Consider the following 20133-nt stretch of genomic DNA (forward strand, 5'->3'; position numbering starts at 1 on the left):
GAGGGTGACACACACACACACACACACACACACACACACACACACACACACACACACACATATATATATAGCACACACAGCACACAATATTGTGAAGGGTGTGTGTCTCCTCTTATGTCTACTGTGTGAGTGGGCTTTGACCACACAGACTGGCCATTGTTGGCTACCAGCTGTGGGTCTGTGCTGTCATTTGTCAGCTTGTCTTTGTGCGCGTCTCTCTTTCGCTTTCTCTCTCGTCACTCCTCTTCTCACTCACTGGTTCTCTCTCTTTTTTTCAAGCCATAAGCTGTGCGGGTCTTTCGTGTCTGTTCTCTCCCTGTATCCTCTATGTCTCTTACTGTCCTTCTTTGTGTGTGTGTGAGACTGTCTCTCTTCTTCTCTCTGTCTCTGTCTGTCTGTCTCTTACTGGCCGTCTCTTTGTGTCTCCAATTTTTTCTCTATCTTTCTCTATGTTATCTCTGTCTTCCCTGTCTTACCTCCTTCTCTCTCTCTCTCTCTCTCTCTCTCTCTCTCTCACTCTCTATCCCATCTCCGCCCTCATCTGGAGCATCGTCTGGTCATAACCCTGGCTGCTCTGCACAGGAAGAGCTTCTCCTGTGTCCAGGGCCTTGTACTCCATGACTCAAGTGTGCCGTTAGCTCAGGGTGAGGCTCTGCACCTGACAGAGACTCAGCCGGTGTGAGTGACAGCCTCCCCCGCCGAGGTGACAGGACCGGAGCTGACACGTGTGCATCGCAGAGCTTTGATGTGCGCCATTACTGCGTGGAAGTTAACGGAGAACTTCAAAGAAAGCCGCGAAGGAGAGAGAAAGAGTGATGTAAAGGCAAGAGAGAGAAAATAGTTAGGATAGAGAGAGAGGAATAGAGAGATGAAGACACACACACACACACACACACACACACACACACACACACACACACAACAGAAGGTGGAGGAAAAGTGAAGCACTCCGTTTTGGCTGGGATCACAGAGAAGAGACGTAGCACTGACTCTTGGCTCTGCTGAAGCCACTTCAGACAACCTCCTCCTCTGGCCTCTGCGTGTGCTGTGTGTAGTTTGCCACGGCCACTCATCATCCCCCACACACATACTTCTCTACTGAGCAGCCAATTGCGTGATCTGCCATCAAACAACAACATGGTGCACTGTATTGGAACTGGCGACGGACTACATCAAAGCTATTTCTGTCTCGCTTAGGTAGCAGGCCCAGTAGTAGTCATTTTCTCACACCTACAGTACAAAATGTAATCACATAGTTATTACTATGCTATAGGCATGGAGAAAATGTAGAGACGTCAAAACAGCTATGTATTAGAAACGATAGAAACTTTAGCGACCGGTAAACAGTTGATATTTCATATAGTATATTTCATATGTGTCTCCACAGGTAACCCAGGTGTGGTGGGCTTCTACAAGACCTTCATGCAGACACTCTACCAGGCATTTGGCCAGCGTCACCCAGTCTGGGCTGTCAGCCATGCAGGACACTGCAATCCCCCTGGTGCCATGGACATGATTGAAGGTGAGCAAGGGGGGCACCTCGCAGAGACAGGGTGTGACAATTTATTTATTTATTTGTTTCAGTCAGTCTATTCTCCTTGTTCAGCACCACATAAGGTAGACACAAATGATCTCCAAAATGACATCTCTGCAATGTGAAGGTTTATTCAAAAGCCATAGGGCTCAAACAAATGAATGTGCAGTTACTGTGAGGATGAATGGAAACGTTGAATGGCTCAAGTAAAAAAGAAAACATCACAAAAGTGGCAATTAGATCACAGTCACATTTCTCTACTACTACAAAATGTCAAGTGGTATTGAACCATACTATCTCCACTTACTATTGGCTTCAATGTCTGTAGCAAAGGCATATTGTTGCTGAACAAAAGGCAAAAGGCATTTTATTGCGGGGGTGTCAGGTGAGCGTGAACTTCTCTTCTTGAATGTATGCGTGCATGTGTGAGTATGTGTGCGTTTGTGTATGATGTGTAGCATCACAGACTAATGACATCACCACTGTTCCCATGAAGTCAGAAGATGGTAGGGCTGGGAATCTCTTGGCACCTCACGATTCGATTTGATTTCGATTCAGAGTTCAACGATTCGATTCTAAACCGATTATCAATTTTAATCCGATTATAGATTTTAAACCAATTATTGATTATCAATTCTGAACCGATAAAAAGATTATCGATGCATTTCGACTTTTATATCATTTGAGTTTGCAACTCAGAGTCTAACATCACTTCCTACTTTGTGTTTGATAATTAAAGAAAATCAACAGATGAATTACCTTCTCTGTTTTCTTTATTACAGAAAAAGCTTTTTCACAATTTTGACTTTCTATGGGCAATGCAATAATCGATGCAGTTTGCATTTCAACATAAAATGGATGTGTTTTTTTTTTTTTATTACAAAATCGATTATAAACTTTTCTGAATCGAGACAGAATCGTTTTAGAGAGACTCGAGAAAAATCGATTAATCGATATAAAGTTTATAATCGATTTTGTAATAAAAAAAAAAAACACATCCATTTTATGTTGAAATGCAAACTGCATCGATTATTGCATTGCCCATAGAAAGTCAAAATTCGATTAATCGATTTTTCCCCCCCTCCCCTAGTAGATGGCAGCAAGCGATTAAGGAGATTGTGTAACTGCACTTCCACTGAGAGCCCCAATGACCCTCTGAAAACTCTAATCTGTGTTAAAACAAATGCGGCGGCTGCAAATGTCCACTGATACCACAAACAAACAACAAAGGAACATAGAACTTCCAGAACTCTTTAAGTTCTCTTGATTTATGGGTTGTGACTGGTGCCCATACTTGTCACTTTTTCACTCTTTCACAAGATGCAATATCCGTTTCTCGACACATCCCCTTGCACTCGTGCCAGTGCGCAGCTGTCTGAGTGGCAAAGCTGAGAGATGGAATAGAAATAGAAATGTCTTTATTGTCATTGTTTTTGCATACAACGGAATTTTGAGTGCTGCTACAAATGGATGTAGTACAGATTGAGCTTCCTTGCTGTATACTTTAGTGACATGAATATCCTTTGAAATAACTTTTAAGAACGGGGGGGGGGGGGGCTTTTGTTTGTAACAGAGCTTAAATGTTTTACCTGTTCTGTAACATGTAGCTTTTAAAATAAGTAAGTGAGTGTGTGTGTGTGTGTGTGTGTGTGTTTCTGTACACATCAGGGTTTTTTTTTTCATCTTCTTCACTGTGGAATCCCTCCCAGACCCTCTACCTCCCTTCGTTCTTTCCAACCCATCTACATGGAGCAGAATACCCTCTCACCTCAGGTTGCCAGGTAGCAGAGGACAGTGCAGGAGAGGTGGGTCGCGGAATGTGAACGGCGCAGGTTTAGCCAAGTGTCCTCCCTGCTCCAATCCCCGCGCCAGTATATGAATGTCCTATATATTCATCCATAAAGCGGCGTGGACGTTTTTATAGTGCTCCGTACGTGGGAAAGACATTACCAAGAACTCATCTGTAATAAGCCAAACCACATGCAGATGTCCGCGATCTCCAAAAACAGCACTTCCACCAGGGGCTCGCTTGATGGATTGGACAGTCCAGGTGGAATCCGTCCACGCCAGGTCTGCAGAGGATACCAGGGACGGGCAGCTATCGGCGGCTGGTGTACGTGTGGGCCAGCTCTCCTTAGCACAGTCTGGCACCTGGCAGAAGCATGCCTAATGACATTATTGACTGACGTGCCGTCAGAAAGCTCCTTTTACCCTGGCGTCCAACCAGCGAATTATCATCGTTTCTACGATGTATTATTTCCCAATAGCTGGGTCACTACGCCCGATTACTTTTGAAAAGTTTGATAACAGTTTATTGTTATTAGGCTTAGTTTTACGACAGCAATGCATACAGACTGCGAGTGATATATGGCTTCATATGTTCCTCGAGCTTAGTCCTGAGAGTTGGTCCAGATGATATAAACATTGTAACAAATTGAAGCATCGAACAGTTCCTCTTTTTATTGTGAACACATGGCACTCTTTCGCTGAAACGCACCAGGGTCATAAATTATTCATGGCCACGCTGACAATATCTGGAGTTAGTCAAAGCTAAAAGCACAGGGACATGCACAATCGCCGTTCAGATCATGTCACCCCAATCACAGCGGTGATGATTAGGAATCAAACTCGGAGCTCTGGAAGTCGATGTGCCAAGGGATGACAAGGAACGGCAGCTCTTGCCAAGGCTTCGCAGATGAAAGCCGGGCTGTAATTAAAGGTTCTGCTCCCTTCCCCAGCGTCGGAATCTGAGTGACACTCTTGATTATTGTCACCCGGCAAGCCGCAAGCGAGTCGTTATCGAGTACGACGGGAATGCTCTCCCCCTGAGCGCGGTGTCTTGTTCGTCTTCAAGAACCGCCCTTCATCGTGTCTCTCCATTTGGTTAACAGATGCCCTCTGCACAGGAAAATCATTGCTTATGTTACCAACCACAATAGGCGCTTGTTAGAGTTGCAGAAAATCTGAGCCCATATTTTCGATCCCTTCGCAAAAAGTAGGGATGGTATTCATATGGTTTTATTAGAGCTCATATTCATATTGATGAGCGTGGGAAATGTATGTGCACTGTAGTGTCATTGCCACTTCTACTATTGTTTTGCCAAGTACAGGTTTTTTTTTCCTTTCTTTTGTTTTGGGAGACTGAGTAGCAGCTGTTGTGATTTATGATTCTGTTGGCAATGGCATTTAGCGCCTGTAATGACGGGGAAGAAGCTGTCCCAGTCTTTGTGTGTGTCTGCTTTTGTTTTAATACAAATGCATTTATGGGAGCTTCATTGCGAAAGTACAACATGTTGGGAGGAGCTTATTTGAAGTTCATACAAAATGCTCATCCTTTAAGAGTGAGCAGTAGTGTCACTTCAGAAAACAAGACAGAGTGACTTTGCAGCAATGCCTGCAAAATAAGCACATGTTTGATACCAGTAAAGATATATTTTTACTGTGTTTACAGTCTGAGATTAAGCATACATTACGTTGTTTGCCAGGCAAAATTAAAAACTGAATTTGATCATTTAATATCCCTGAATGTGGATTTGTACATTTGTAAAGTATTACAATTTTAAACGTGTGCATCCCATGACAGGAAAGAGAACCCCCCTGGCCTTAACCATGACCCCATCTTCAAAGCCCCAAGCTCATCAGCCAGAGCCCAACACACTCCTGTTTTACCCTTCCTATGTGCTCTAATGACTTGAGCCTGAACCCTTTGGTGGCGGCTGGGGTTTCCCCTACGCCGTCAGTCTTGAATACTCACCATTGATTTACTGCCATTCAAAGAGCACTCAGTGTGCCTCAGGTCCGTTGGCACACTGGGAGCTGGGCAGTGCCTCAAAATCCTCCACTCTGTCAAGGGAAATGGCATGGAGGAACACTGGCAGGGAGGAACTTAGAGGTGCATTGATGATCTCTCCACCCCCTCTTACCACCATGTTAAAGGGTAGTCATTATTAACGGTAAATATTAGATGGTAGGGTGTTGGGTAGGGGGGAAAAATCAAAATACTTATGTTTCGGAAATATAAACAAAAGGTGAAAAAAAGAAAGCCCCAAAGCCCAGCGTTGGAGTTTATGTTCCCCAATCTTTCAGTGGAAGAACTGTTCCTGTGGTGGGCAATTTGTGATTGATGCTTTTGATTACGGTAAAAAAATCTGTTAATATAAACATAGGGAACATTTTGCACCATGCCAATGTCAATAACTTCTCCCGGGTCAAGCTTGCCTTCAGGGCCCCTGCATTTCATTCATTTTGTCAGAATGAGTTTGCAAGGCTACCGCTCATAAACCACTTTCCCTCTTTGATATGGTGAAATTGCCCACCATTAATGTCCAGACTACTAAACTATTCATTCAAGAAATATCACTTGCCTCCAGTCTGGCTAGGGTCAGATGGGAAATGGATGTTAATGAGATGTTTTGACTATGTGTCCCCGATGTCAATTATTTTCTCAATAGTGGGGGTAGGGGTGCCAAAAATATTGGCTCAGGCATATATTTTTTTTTTTTTTTCTCTAAATCGCCAGGCAAATGGAGCCACTCATTTTATAAGAATAGTGGCCATCAGTTTAATGACTTTAAGTGTTGTGACTGCTATTTTCCTGTTTACATCAATTGACTGGATGCTTGGTTAGATGCCAAATATAATTTTTGTCAGCAAAGAAGTTGCATTTTTTTCTGCCAACGTAATAAAAACAGTGTGGGACTATAACATACATCAGTATGTGTAATGCTGGACCGTTTTTTTTACAATAAAAATACAATAGATTAACTTTTGTTCATTTCAAAGACACTTTTATTGAAAGTGACCCACAGTAGTTTTACTGTCATCAGTATGTAAGAATTCAACTAATGTTGTTAGCCCCGCCGTCAACCATGTCACCTACAGGAAATCACTGCATATTGTACCGCTTGTTGTTGCTGTAGCTGTTTTCTTTCCAACTGAGTTCAAGTTTTGCGATCATGTTAAACGGGACAAAGAAACCTCACTTCACTATCATATAAACACCTTCACTAACCAAAATATCTAATTCTTTTCTGAGCACTTATCAGAGACTTCGGAGAAAGCAGGGAAGGATTTGGAGAATATACAAATCAGTAACGTCATGTTTGTTGTTTTCTTTTAAAATTTGAAATTCAATATCCTCATCCCACCAAGATAAAAAAGGCACCTCCCATTCGCAGCACAGTTCGAAGGCAGCCGTGATCTTCTTTCATCAGCCTGCCTTAGCAGCTAGCTTCTCCCTTTGCCAGAAAGATCATTATGTCGCATTGAGGAATTTGTCTTTGCCATATGTTGCTCTTTATTGACCCATTAATCATAATTTGCACTCACTTTGTTTTTCGTCTTAGCCGTGTGGAGTGCGCTTATTCCCCAAGCTCCCACACCCTTTGCACGGACAGAGCTGGGGACGAGGGCTAAAACGCATGATCTAACTCCAAACCGATCTGCAAGAATAACATGCCTCATCTCATGTTAAATCACTCTCTGTTCCAGGGAAGGTTTCACCGTTGTCTTTACTAAATCAATTTACAGCAAGAAAATCTGTATTGAAGAGGACTATATTTGAAACAGCTTTTTTAGATATATGCCTAAACTCCTGGTGTTGAGCCTGGACATACCTTGGATGTATTAATTCTTAATTTGGGTAATCCACTGTCCCCTTCTCTTGATACTCGAGCACTATGATGTTCCAAGAGCTTCTCTCGTGGGTATTAGTAGAATGTCCTGAGGGTGTCCAATATTGCATACATTTGTTCCTGTCTCTTAATTGAACTACAAGTTTGTGTTAACATGAAAAAGAATCTAAATAAACTCGTCTGAGCCTTTTCAACGTTCTATTTCATAGCATCGTCAAGGCCATCCTATTTTTAACCAAAATCAAGATTGAACTTCCACATATCTACACACATTATCTACTACCTTGCACAAATTCCCCCTTCAGGCAGATGATTGTCACATATAAGACCAACCCAATCTTGTGTTGAAAACCCATCAGAAAGTGCGGGAGATCAGGGGACTCGTGATGTCTCCTAGAGTCCGGCTGCTTTCCCAGGCCTTCTCTGGGTGGTCCTCGCCGGCCACTTAGCCGGCAGAGGCAGTGCTGCTAATGGTCTTGAGGCCTTGGACTCAATAGTACCCCCTCTGTGAAGTTAAATAAACAAGTATGACTGCTCTGCGGAGAAGCCAGAACCAAGGGGAGCAGTGAAAAGTGTTTTTTTTCCGAAACTGAGGGGAAGGAGAGACTGGGTGAGAAAACTACACGCACATAAATATGTACAGAGTAGCCACACCAGCATCTGATCCTTGTTTACTTTAATGTGTACAGGATTTAGCTGAGCAGCGTCACCCTTTTTTTTTTCTTGTGCCTTGCAAATGTAAGTACCACATAACTGTAATTGATGAACAGCTTTAGTTGTTTTACAGCACGAGTGTGTGCGAGAGACAGATAAAGAGGGGAAGAGAAGAGAGTGAATGTTAGAGAGGGCAGACTTTAACTGTTTGAACTTTTCATCTACAATGCATCTCTGTATTTCACCATACTTATCATGTCAAGGAGGAACTAAAGCAGAAAGCCGGATTTATCATATTGCAACGCTTAAACCACTTCCTCAATATACACACCAGCAGAATATAGTTTTCTTTTCTACGGTGGTTTGTCATACAATTAAGGCTACAATTTCATGTTGGAACCTCCTCAATAATAGCATGAAGGTTAAACTGAAGAACAGTGCCATTGATAAATTGTCATTTTGAGAGACTCTCAAACATTAAGGTACCCCAATTGTTGATGGTTTGATAATTCAAGGATTTGATAATTAATGGGACCAAAGAGTCAAACTGGTCTCTCAATTTCATTTCTTTGTCTCCCTGTTTTTTTTTTAAGTGGGTGAGAAAAAGACCCCTGCTACTTTTCAGATTGAACCAGCATGTTTTGATCGTCTGTGAGACTGAAAACCAAATTGAAAAGATAATATTTACAAAGCACAACTGTCTTCACTGACAAGACCAGCTGTGTGATTTATCATAATTTAGTCTGCAGGGGTGACACATTTCAGGATCTCTTTTGCTGAATCAGCAAACATCAGACACCATCCGCCAGATGCCTGACCAATGAGGCGAGAGATCTAAGCCCAGTGGAAGAGGGATTGGATGACGTCAGGAAGCAACAGGCCAAGATCAATGGCTGGATTGAGTTTCCCTTGCACTGGAACAGCAGTGAGCAATGGTAGTGAAGAGCATAGTGAGGTATTGTGTCGCAATTTGCACACACCAAGAATGCATTAACTCCCCTTTGGAGTGCAAACACACAAGCAACAGAGACTCTACAGAGATGCTTTTTGAAGTACCAGTATGAAATTATAATCTATGCAGTGGCGGTTGGTGGTTGAAATAGAGTGTGAAGCATAAAATTGTCAACCTGAGAAGGCTAGGGAAGCCCAGGGGCATGACCCCCCACTACCCAGAATAAGATTTTGAAAAATAGTCCCTTAAATGGTGACCTCTGATTCATTTTGGGAAACAAACCGACAAATTGAGAATTATGTGACTAACCTTCTACAAATTCAAGTTATCACATATTACTACATTCAAGCATTACATGATCGTGCTCCTGCTGATAATTCTCAAATGGCTGTAGAAAATACTAGAATTTTCGTCTAGGCAACATGAAATGTGTTGCCCAAAGTTAATAGACAATAGTTAGTCCCTGTCAGGAGTTTGGAAAAAATGAACAGTATTCCATTCTTCTGCCTCAGCAGTAACATTACACACACAAAAAAGGATTTAATTAAATGTGTTACCAATCGTAATCGTATTGTATACCAGTCGTATACAAGACCTGGATTTGGTCAAGTGTGCACTTTTTCTACATAACTCACAGAACATGAGGATATGAGGATCCTGCCGACCACCCAAATGTTTGTTGAAAGCTAAAACATCGTTACCATTTATCGTTGTAATCTTAGTCGTTGTTTGAATGCGTAAATAACCGTAGCAGTAACAGGAGCTCTTACAGGGACCAACAGAATATAGTAATCAAACACTGTAATTTGTCAGACCTACGTATACTGTCAATCATGTTTACATGAATGTGCAAGGACGTGCAATATTAATTCAAAATGGCAAGGCAGCGCTTTAAAGGTAAATCGACCAATAACGAAAATGTGTTCCATCTGTGGTAATAACCAATAACATGAGCTTCATGTCATGGCTTGTACAGCTAACTTTGTTTGTCTATGAAAGATGAAGCAACACAGGTAAGTAATCAGTCGTGTGATATACACTATGTGGCACAGGCAGTTTCAATCCATATGTGTTGTTTTTTGCTTTTGTGATTTTTTTATTATTAAGCATTGTTTCATTGTTTCAGAGCCACTCCTGATAGTACAAGGCTAGTACAAGTATCTGTGTGTAGGATATTACGAACACTGTGGGAGGTGGAAGAATGCAGTGTGTTAGGCAAAAGACTGGTGGATGATAACAATCAATGCAGCCTAGGAGGTTCACTCTCAACAAGGGAAATGATCTGCTGTATATCGTTTCATTGTGTTTATCTGAAGGTCATTATCTGAACATTTCGGAAAATTCCCCTCATACCAAAACAGTTTCCTGCAGTTTTTCATTAGCTTGATTGACACATTGATCTGTTATTTAGTTATAAATCTTAAAATAACACATTTCATATCTATGAATATGAATTATCGTCATGTTTTCAGACTGCTCTTTGTCTTATCACCTACATGGTCTAATGATGGGTAGTGTAATGAAACGTGTAATAGTCTTTAAAATGAAATATGTGCTCTCCCTGTGTCATATATTGGACAATATATCTGACTAATCTTTACTTTGGTGTTGAGGATTTTACTTAAACATTTGGCCTTTCTCATCATGTTTAGTCTGTATTGCACTCTCTCTTTCTATCCTCTCTCTTTCTCTCTCTCGCTCTCCCCCCCCCCCCCCTCTCACTCACTTTGTCTTGTTCTCCCTCACACAGTATTTCACTCTGGCCCTCTCCCTCACAATCTTTCTCTCTTTTATCCAGTATTTTTTCTCTCTCTTTATGTTGGTGGAGGTCAAGAAGTCACACAGTCATTAAAGCCTCGTACACTTAAGAGAGAGGAAAATCGATTTTTCTCTTCCTACCTCCCTCCTTCCCTTTCTCTCTGGCATGCTTTCTTCTTTTCTAGTTCCAGTGCTTTTGAGATTACCGCACGGTTTACTGCTGGTAAGAAAATGTTAATTGTGTCCGCCAAGCATTATTCTGGGGCAGGGCTTACCGGAATTGTTCAATAAAATGTAATTTTATCCATCTCTGAAGGAATTATGGAGAAATAAGATCAAGATGGCTGAAATCCACATGGAACACTTAATACTAGGTGCTGTTTGGACTCTGTTTTGTTTTGTAATTTAATTCCACCTCCAGTAAGAAGAAACAGCAAATGAAAATTGTTGCAAGCAGTAAGAAAGGAGACTAATAGCCCTCGAAATAACCAGCACAGTACACAGAGATTTGAGTGGTTTTCCTTTATGGCCTTGAATCATATGAGCTACCAATGACAGGCTGTCAGTTTTATGCACTAGTCTGGTTATGCAGTTGGCCACATCAGCAGCATGTCACTGGACAATTCCCTTTTGACACAGCACTCTTTCCCTCTGATCCTATGAAGATGGATGCTAGCAGTACGTTAGCATAGTGTGTAACTGAGGGCAGAAGAGACTCACTGGATTGAGTGAGTGAGGGAGGTGGGGGGGCGAGGGGTGGGGGTGCAAACAGTACAGTAAGTAGGTGACTGGATGAATGAGAGTGTTGGTAAGCAGAAGAAGTTGACCTTCACTTGAGTAATTAGGTGTGACAGCAGTGGGGAGGATTTGCAGGAGAAAAAGTAAGTGCATAATGGCCATTGGTGTACCTGGGTGATTGATCTCTCTCTTTCTCTTTCTTTATATCTCTCTCGTTCCCTTCTTTTTCTCTCTCTCTCTCTCTCTCCCTACCTAGCTCTTTCTTGGTTTCTTTTTCTGTCATGCTGTACCTCTCTCTCTTTCCCTTTCTCCGTCTCTCTCTAACTCTCTTAATTTCTTTGTTTCTTTCATTCTCTCTAAAAAACCCTCTCCTCTCTCTCTGTCTCCGTCTCCTTCCAGACCCGTCTGTGACAGAGGCCAGGGATGTGTTTGGTCTGGATGGGCAGATTGAGCACAAGCTGGCCTTCCTGCTGAAGCACGTGCCCAGGGAAACACGGCTGGTGCTGCTCGGGCACTCCATTGGTTGCTACATCATCCTGGACATGATGAAGAGGGACCCTGGCCTAAAGGTGAGACAGATGAGGACACACGTGGACAGTGATTATTTTGATTATAGGAAATGGGAATGGTCCAACATTACATCTTATAGCCGTCTACTTTTAAGTTCATAGTATGTACTTAGTAAGTACAATATATTTTATTAAACCTCACACTACAGCCAAATACAACTTCTTAGAACATGTATAGAAAAAGTACATCATAGATTTTTTTAATTAAGTAATTGACAAATTAATTGATACATTAAGTCCAGCATGCCTAGGCACACTTAAAATAAAGTATGTCCACAAGGTTCACCACTTGACAATAACGTTGCAGGAACACACAGATATCCAGTGTTTCTTTCAATAATCCTGGCTTAGTGTGTGACTTAGATGTGGAGATTTTGGTCAGTGGCATGAAAGCAACTGAGAATTTTAGAGTGCTTTAACCATTGCAGTTCACTGTTTTTTTACCTGCCTTTACACATCATCTTTTTTAATTGACATATAAATTAGATGTACTGCAAGACTTTCAGCCTCCAGACCACACTGAATTATGAACTAGCCATTAAGTATTCAGTGCGCCTACATTAAAAAGTGGATCATATACAATAGGGCTCCCTCATCCTTACATTCCTTTACCAAAAATATTTTGGGATGTAATTTTGGAAGGAGGAAGTAATTTGGGAGGCCTTAGCACTTTACATCTATACCCAAGCGCCACGGTTTGTCATCAGAACCACTGCAAACAGTTAGTATCCTCCAAACTCTTCCTTATCTATGGTCTGAAGGACCAAGGGCAAACGAATCAATATGACCAAAAACATGGAATAGCCCAAGCTGAAAAGCAGACAAAGCCCAAAGGATGTTACCTGTGATTCCTGGGATTTTCATCTGATGGTAAAAGAAATAACTAATTTCAATTTGAACCGGCATTGTCTGATTGAATAACTCCCTTAGTACCCTAATTACACCCACTGTATAAATACACTCTACTCCATTTTCCCATGATTCACCCACCCCTCTCTCAATTTAAATGACTGATTGAATGTTGGGTGGTTTCACAGCGCCCCTGTGAAACACCACCTGAGCTCCATGTACAGTATCCACCCCACCAAAGCCCCCATTCACAGGCTAAGGTTCTTTCCCCCTTAGGCTGCCTGGATACTGAATGGTGTGTCTTGCTGCCTCTGCCTCGTAAAAACATCCACAGGCTCTGTGGTTTGTCTGTGGAGCTCCTTTATTAATGTGGCAGCGCACAGCCCATTGAGAAGCTCAGGGAAGCCGCGGCCCCAGTGTGGAAGCACGTCATGTTTAAAAAGTACCATGAGAAAACCGCCGGGGGAGGGCGGGCTGGACGGGACACCTCTGTTCTCCGAGCCTCGCCACGCATAAGGTCAAAAGATTAAATAACAGGGGGAAAAAAGACAGAGAGAGGGAGACTTTCTCTTTTTCTTTATTTTCCTTTCTTAGGGGGTTTCCTGTCACTAAGATGAGCTCTTCATCATTTTTATTCTTTCGTTTCCCTGCCCCTAACCCCACCATCCCTTTTTCCTTCTCCTCCTTAGAGGGAATTTGTAGAGGCAGAACATTTTTCTCTCTGTGCTTGGTAATTTCCCCTTTTGCTCTTTCTGTCTCTCTCTCTTGCTCTCTCTCTCTCAAAATGAAGAATCCCCCTCCTTTGCTCTGGCTCCAGAGAGGAAGGTGAAACACTCGAGTTAAACCTTGTTGGAAAAGCCAATACATCATGCTTGAATAATCCCGTCAGATGTGTTACAAGCCCTTGGACAAACACTCGGCCGGCTCATAGAGACTTTATTAAGTCAACGTTTAATTTAAAGGGTCCCGCAAGAGGGATGCACAAGGCCCCCTGATATGCTCTACTTAACACGCTCATAAGCACCATGACACTATTAAAGCCGTCATAAATGATTAAAACCATGACGAAAATAAATATGGAGCTGCCAGGTACGTGTGGACTCCAGTGGCTCCTAGTGCTTGATGACATGGGGTTTATGAATGCTCGTGTTGTGCCGGTGACTTCGGCAGTGAGGCTTGTGAGAGGGAGTTATATGTGGCGTATCTCGAGGTCGTGAAGCCCCTTCCAGTGTTTGTGGCTCCACAGAGAGCGTTTCTTCTGAAACTCTTTCCAAATTCCTCGCGAGGTATCTTTTAAAGAGGCTAGGAGTGGTCTCCTTTCGACACATTGTAAAAGTGTCACTTGCAGTTGGTGCCATCCGCAACAGACGCCTGCATGGTTTTGAGCAAGCTTATGTATGATGTGTCGCATTGTGTTCATGGGGACTCCCAGAAGGCTTTGACAGTGCTGGTGGGAAGTGGTGGGACATTGCATTTTTCCTCTCTCCTTCACGCTTCTTGGTAATTCCAAGAGGTTGTGTACAGCAACAAAGCCAAAGGATCCTGTGATGAAGCTGTTTACCAAAATCTTGAGTAAAGAAATGTTTGTAATTATATCCACCCCCTGACCAGACCCATCCGTGCAGTTGCCTTATATATTTAATGGCAACTTGAAAAACAATTCCAGAGTAATTCTTACAAACATTACTCAACTTCACAATCATTTAATGGTTCATTTTGTAAGCTATTAAGATCATGTGTTTAATTACTTAACAAGTGTGATTCACAGAGACATGTTTTATATAGTGACATCTTCAAAGGCAAGCCTACAAACTAGCAATAAAAAGCAATCTATCACTCGCCTACAAACAAGCGATTTCAAGGAAAAGGTGTATTTCTTCAATTGCCACTCAAAATTGTTTGCAGGTTGAACTGGCATCATCATTTTCCAGCTTGAACTCTTGTTTATGACTGAATGGCCCCAAGTCCCCCCAGCTGGACATCCTCTATTTACCAGCCTCTCAGGGGGTAAAGTGACATCCAGTCCAACAAGCCACATCACACGTTCAGAAAAGACACAGGAAGACATAAAAGCGAAGAAATATTCCTTTCCCACGTAAAGATCTAATGCTGCCAAGATGCAAACATGGTGATTACGCCTGGTAATGTACGACGTGTGATAATCAGAAACTCCTGTTCCCCTTTTCTGCCTCTTCCCTCGTCCCAGCTGGTTTGGTAGGGCTTCACATAGTCTCGGCAGAGCTCTGAAACAGAAGCGGTCGCTCTTTAAGTGCTCTGTTTCTCCCTCCCGAGGGCTTACCAACCGTGGAGGAGAAGCCAGAGTTCAGCATGTAGAAGGGAGCAGCACAGCGAGGGGTTCTCACTTCCCCAGCACCCAGGACCTTGGAACTTTGCCCGTCAAGCTGTAGGCTAGATAGAAGGAGTCTGAGTCAGGATCCCAGGATGCACCAGGATATCGAGAAGCGGTTGAGAGCAGTCAAAGACAGATGATTTAGGCCTCCAAAAAAGAAAAGTGTTTAAAAAAAGTATAGTTGTGAATGTCTGCATTTTGGCACAGACACCCTGAAACTGTGAGGAGGCAGTCTGGGTTCTTTTGGGGCTACCCAAGAAAACCCGAATGGAACGCGTGTTAAGAGTTGAAGTGTTGAGCGTTAAACAGGCTTCAGAGACCAACTAAGAGCTTTCTGGCCCACAGGTTTGAAGAATGTTGGATAGACTTGATGGTAGTGTTGAAGTAGGGGCTGTTCATGCTGTTACAGGCCCAAGAATAGAGCCTTTTATGAAGATGAACATTTTGTGCTTGATGTAAATAAAGGTCTCTGCTGGAAAGGTGACCATATTTGGCCTAGTTCATTCCAAAAAAAGATGTGTCTTCATTGATCAATGTTAATCAGCCTCAGTATGAAGACAAGAGCAAGTGGGAGCCTTTCAAAATCTTCATTTTACACCCATGGTAATTTCTCTCAAGGAGAGCAGGTGTAATGTTGGACCTGAGCTCCAGACTAGATAAATGATCATGTTGGCAAACATCTCCTTCCCTCCAGAGTCGTGTCTTTGATGAAGCTCTGTATCTCCGTGGTAGAGTGAGTGAGGAATTTGGCAACAGGAAAACCACTTATAATGCTTAAGTGGTCTGTCAGTGACATGAGAAAGACAAATTCTAAGAGAATAGGTCTGACCCCAAAGCGAGGAAGAAGAACAGGTGAACCCCACAATATATCTTTACCATTTCACCACTCTACACATATAAACCTATATCTGTTCTGCAGACCCATGACTTATGAGTAACAGTTTTGATGAGGACAAGGCCATGCATCATCCCAGGTACTGTTTGGCTTAGAAAATACATCAGCCTTTATCGTGTCTTAAACTCCTCTGCATCCATTCAAGTGGCAATACAAAGCAGACGGAACATTTACTGTGAGAGAAAGAATTTAATAACACGGTCTCCTCAGGTAAAGATGAATAAATCTAAATATTTCATAATTAATTTGATGTTTGTGGAACATGCTATGGCATTCATCAGTGATAGCATAGGACATGGGTGGATGACAATCTCTTGGTGCTGTTAAATACATTCTAATAGTGATGATTGATCTTATTGGAAATCAGTCCATTGCGGAACTCAATCCCCCTCACCAACACTGATGTTTCTGTGTACGCAAAATAAACTCTTTTGTGGGAAATCAATAAAACAGTACTATCCTATCCTTTCAATTGTGGAAATGTATCCATGTGTATCATGCACTCTATATGCCCTCTTCTAATCACCCCTCTAATTCTACACACAGCCTTTGGCTTGAGCGGTTTTGTCGTAAACCTAGTAAACATTATACAATGAGGAAGCGATTTGGTACGGAACATGAAGCAGCGCACTCCCATTGCCAGTCACCTACCACAGAGGCTCTGTCTTTTCCCTGAACAGCACATAAAGCTTCTTTTTTTTCCGCAGTCCTCTTTTCTCATCCCAGTTTGGCCTTGAGACATTTTCCTGAACTGTTGTTAGTCCCCTCCATGGCACGATATCTGAGTCAATCCACCAGGGATGTGAGGAGATGGCCTTTCAGTAGTTTACCGAAAAACAAAAAAAGGCAGTATTTGAACAGACTGTCTGCTGTGGTTTGCAAAAAAAAATATTCTGACTCATTATCTGCAAAACCTCAAGGGTTATTGCAGATGTGACAGTGATGAAAACCATCTCGAATGTTGTTTTTCGACTCCAAACCTGGATAGCTGACCATATCAGCAAACAAGAGGCACTTTGAATAGGACTTCCTGATGGACTGCTGGATTCCTTATGGAGAAAGGACCCAACTGCCTGATTGGAAAACATGTGGCTGCTCATTCATGCAACGCAGGATTACATTTTTGTCTAAAACCCTGTCAACAAGGTTCTGGAACTCACACACAGATGAGCAATGCACGCACCTCCATTTTGTGGACATGATGGGGAGTCTTGGTCTTTTTCAGAGGCCCTAGGCTCGAGGATTTGAGTCGAAAAGTCATTCAACAACCTATTATCATTTCACCCTGTTATGTTGATCAAAAATTGTGGAAATGTTAGTGCCTTGCGACTCTCTCTCGTGCGTGCCTCTGGGATTTCAAGCCGACCTTGTTTGTTTATCCCTCACTCCCCCTCTCTGTCAGCTCTCTGCAGATTGGAGGGAACAAAGAGAAGAGTTGAGGTGATCATCTGAATAGGTAGGTGTGCTGCACCGGTGGGTTAATGGCGCAGTGACGCAGCTCGGGACGCCAGAGGCGTAACAGGGCAGCTGTTGGCATTTCCTGTGTAAGGGATGGGATTGGCACCCGGCTCCCCTCCTGACCCATCTGCCCAGCACCTGCGGAGGAAGACACTCCACTACCACATGTTAGAGGAGCCGCATTCTGGTCCACATTTGTTTTTGTTGACGACCTTTTCCAATCCGGCGACCAGAACAATAGAAATTCTAGCCCAGTGCCACGTAGGACCTCCTTTGACCTTTGTTGACTGAACAGGAAGCACGCCTCAGAGTTGACAGAGAAGACATATGGCAGGTTTAGTACAACTCAATACTTATTATACAAAATATTATGCTAGGATTTATATTCCATATCTAGATTTTAAGCCCTCTACACAAAGCTGTCCACTGGTGTGCTACAGGGGCGTAACAATAGGCAGTGCAGTGGCCCACAGTCATGAGGGGCCCACAGAAGACCAATGTGCCCCTACTCTGGGAAGAGTGCCCCTCCAATATATCCGTGAGACTCATTGAAGCAGGAGCACAGCTGCTAACATTTCACAAATAGTAATGTAAACTTTATATATATATATATATATATATATGTGTGTGTGTGTGTGTGTGTGTGTGTGTGTGTCTGTGTGTGTGTGTGTGTGTGCATGTGCGTGTGTATGTAATAGATTTTTAACTTCTACATTCGATTCCCTAGGGGGCTTCTAGAATATGTTGCACTGGGGCCAAGCATAACTAGCTTACACCGCTGGTGTGTTATGTACAGTGGTAGAATAGATGTGAAATGGCTCTGAGTCGATGGCTCTCTACTACTGCGCCGGGGGTCCCACTGTTCAGGTATACTTTGTCATGATATACTGTATACATATGTAATAGACTCTTACCAGACGGGACGTGTGTATTTGCAAGCACTAGTGCTTTGCATGCTCTGAACCTTTTCTGTGGTGTGACTGGTTTTGTGCCCAGGTAGTTTACCTCCACTGGAGTAGACCATGAATATCAAATAGTCAGAGATATACAGTTTCTATACAATTCTTAAAGACATGTGTTCACTTTAGAAAAGCGTTATATGTTAATTCACTGACCTCCAACCGTGTTGTAATTCTAACAGCACGGTGAAAAGTGCGTCTAGATGGCAAACTAATAAGCGTTGTAGCTTCTGGCAGTGGTAAGGTTTCATGCTGGACTGACTTTTCACCTTTTATAGCCATTGGACGTCACTGCGACAGGTGATAAAACCACAGACATCTTTAAGTGATCTCTTTACGAAGGTAATTGTCTCTCACTTTATGGTGTTAAGTGGTTCCTGTTAAAGTCACAGCAGACTGTGTCTACATGCTACATGTGCCTGGGAGAGTAGGAGAAAGTGTGTGTGTCTGTGTGTGTGTGTGTGTGTGTGTGTGTGAGTGTGAGTGTGAGTGTGAGTGTGTGGGTGTTGGCGAGAGAGAAATAGGAAAAGTGTCTGTGTGTGTGTATGTATGAAAGATAGTGAGTGGGAGAATGTAATCAGTTAGTGTGTCTGTGCAAGTGTCAAAGAGGGAGGAGAGGTAAGAATTGTGATGATGGAAAGGAGAGGAAAGGGAGTCAGTGCATGGCAAGCCCTATGTTACCCTGCCCTGGCTGGCAGAGTCTGGCGAATCCAGCTGTGGTGATTTTGACTTTCCATGCCAGGTCTTGACAGGAACACTCCCATCCAGCTCCCCAAACCCAGCAAGATTTTCCCAAAGCGCCAAAAGATTTGGTGGTCACGCCTATAAGGAGCGAATGTTTGTCTTCTTTCAGTTGACCCCTGTGTTTAAATGTGAGACTAATGTATGGTAAGTTGTATGAATGTTGGAATCTGCTTGTATGGTAAGATGTATGAATGTGGGTATCTGCATGTATGGTAAGATGTATACATGTGGGAATCTGCATGTATGGTAAGATGTATAAATGTGAAAATCTGCATGTATGGTAAGATCATTTATGGAAATGTGTTGTAAGGCACACACTGGCCAAACCGTGCCTGCAGAACGCTGAAAAATCAGCCTGGAGAAAATCAGCGTCGGCTCTCTGCTAAGAGTAATTAACAAGTTGCTTCTGGTGTTTTGGCTTCGCCAGCGGTGGTGTTGCGAGACAGCATCCATGTCAGTGTGACACAAGGTCGCCGTGGAAACGGTAGGGGCATTTCCATTTAGGGGAGTTTCCATCAGGACGCTGGAAGGAAAATATGTTTCCTTGCTGAGCTGCATCATTTGTGTCATTTAGGGCACACAACAGGACGCAAATGGGCACGAGATGACACGATGACGTGAGAGCGGGCTTGGCTCGTCCACATTAATATAAGTGTAGCAAAGGAGAGGTCAGAGTTCATCAGCTGTTCACAGTGAGTAATTTAGTAAATGTATGTAAATAGTATAGTGAATATATGTAGATAGAGGGACATCTAAGGAATAACTGCTGTGTAAACAGGATTGTAAAGAAGAAACAGGTGAAAATCAAGTCAAGCACAAAAGGTTGCTTCATATACTGAAAATGTTTCGAAACATACCAACAGAGTGCTTTTGTGGCTGAATAAGCTAAGCTGTGTGTATGTGTGTGTATATGGGTGTTTGTATGTGTGTATATGTATATATACACTGTGTTAAAATGCCCAGGAGGTCTTTGTCCTGAGTATTAATTTCTCTGTGATGATGTTCAGTATGAGGCATGCGGTCCAAACAGCAGAGGCGAT

General features: G+C 42.7%; 1 protein-coding gene across 1 annotated transcript in view; it reads left to right on the forward strand.

Annotated features, from left to right (window-relative positions):
* The window catches only part of ldah (lipid droplet associated hydrolase), a 62543-nt gene that overhangs the window by 15115 nt on the left and 27295 nt on the right, over positions 1-20133 (forward strand). The window contains exons 3-4 of the mRNA XM_080850796.1: positions 1388-1522; positions 11669-11838. Coding sequence (XP_080706922.1) covers positions 1388-1522; positions 11669-11838 — 305 coding nt within the window. The remainder of the gene's footprint in view (positions 1-1387; positions 1523-11668; positions 11839-20133) is intronic.

This window comes from Sprattus sprattus (assembly GCF_963457725.1).
Source record: "Sprattus sprattus genome assembly, chromosome: 13".
NCBI classification, from domain to species: domain Eukaryota; kingdom Metazoa; phylum Chordata; class Actinopteri; order Clupeiformes; family Clupeidae; genus Sprattus; species Sprattus sprattus.